Source organism: Mercurialis annua, linkage group LG4 (genome assembly GCF_937616625.2).
Source record: "Mercurialis annua linkage group LG4, ddMerAnnu1.2, whole genome shotgun sequence".
Lineage (NCBI taxonomy): Eukaryota > Viridiplantae > Streptophyta > Magnoliopsida > Malpighiales > Euphorbiaceae > Mercurialis > Mercurialis annua.
In genome coordinates, this window is record NC_065573.1 from 34653563 (window position 1) to 34655088 (window position 1526).

At 29.7% G+C, this 1526-nt stretch overlaps 1 protein-coding gene across 1 annotated transcript; it reads right to left on the bottom strand.

The window, feature by feature from the left end:
• Nucleotides 1-733: 733 nt before the first annotated feature.
• On the bottom strand, nt 734-1264 carry LOC126679059 (protein GLUTAMINE DUMPER 5-like). The gene has a single exon (XM_050373995.1). It carries the CDS (start codon nt 1225-1227, stop codon nt 931-933), a length of 297 nt encoding a protein of 98 aa, XP_050229952.1. The 5' UTR covers nt 1228-1264; the 3' UTR covers nt 734-930.
• Nucleotides 1265-1526: the final 262 nt, after the last annotated feature.

Genomic DNA, 1526 nt, shown 5'->3' on the forward strand with positions numbered 1-1526 from the left:
TATAAGATTACTTTTAATATTGAAATTATCAAAAATCATTAATTATTGTTGTTATAAAAGCATTATCACTTTAATTTAGTTGACTAAAGCTAATTCAATTAAGGGTATTTTAGACATTTATCTAGTTAACTACTTTCTAAAAATGAAAACAAGCATATAATTTGGGACGCTCAAAATAGAAACAAGCCTATCTTTTATGGACGGAGGGAGTATATGTCACGTTAATTGATGTCACCATACATAAATTTCTCATTTCACTTTGTATTAATCAAATGGTATAAGCGCCGAGCAGTAAACTGCTAGGTCGTGGGTTCGATTCCTCCCACAAGCGCTCTCCCATCCTCCAATAATAAAAAAATAAAATCCTTGTGATTTAAAGTGGTTCTACATTACACAATTTATTGCCAGATTTGATCTAATAGGAGGAAATAATCTCCAAATTTTATAATTAGTTTTTGTTATAGATACATAATAAAATTATAGTTGGCGTTTTAACAAACAATTTGAAATTTTAGATTAATCAGTTTTCCATGATAACTACGATCCTCACTTGATAAGATACAATTACTGTACTGAAAATAATAAATATCTAAAAATTAAACAATTGATATTCATCTCTACCCCTTCCTTCTACCTCCTAATTAACGTAAAATTTTCATTTTCTTTCATTGATCAAACTTTTTCATTATTAAACCAAGAAACCCTAAATTATTTTCTAAACAATCACCATATATACAAGAAAAGGTTCTCTTTGAGCTCTCATCAATTTACATAAAATACATATATTCACAAAACATAACAACGAAATTCCAAACTAGAACAAACAGATTAAAAAATTTAAAAAATTATAGAATCGTATTAGCAATTTCAAGCTAATTAAGCAAGGCCTAAAATCTAGATAATATCGATTTATTCAAGTAATTATATTGATTAAGTAACTGCTGCCGGCTTGGCCAAGTAAGTAGGGTTATGATCACCCGCCATTATAACAACAATCTTCGGCTCCATTTCCATCTCAAACCCTAATCTATTACGATCATCGTAAGATTTTTCATCAGAATGATTGGACGGTGGTGATTTGGGGTAGGAGCAAGCTAGAAGCATGAGTGCCATGGCAATAAGTCCTAACATCAGAGCTAACCCGACAAAGAGGTAAGGAAGAGGAGAGTTCCAATGACCTAATCCTCCATTATCGACTGGTGTAGATGCAGTATTATTGTTCTTCATTTTTAAACTCTCTCTTTTTTTTGTAAATTTTTGGTAATGCAAGATTATGATATAAAGTTTAAGTATTTATAGCACTGAGCTAAGGTTTTTTCATTTTAAATGTGTAAAGTTTGCTTGGATGAAGTTTTGGGAATTTAAGGGGATACTTTTTTTTTCGTTTTTAAAAGAAAAAAAAGGTCTAGTATTTCGACTTTTCAGTAATCAATCCAAATATTTTAAAAGTTGTAAACCATAATTTGATTAATTTGCTGAAAATTTATCTAGTTTTTCAAAAGCAATTTAATGTGTGTACGTGAAAG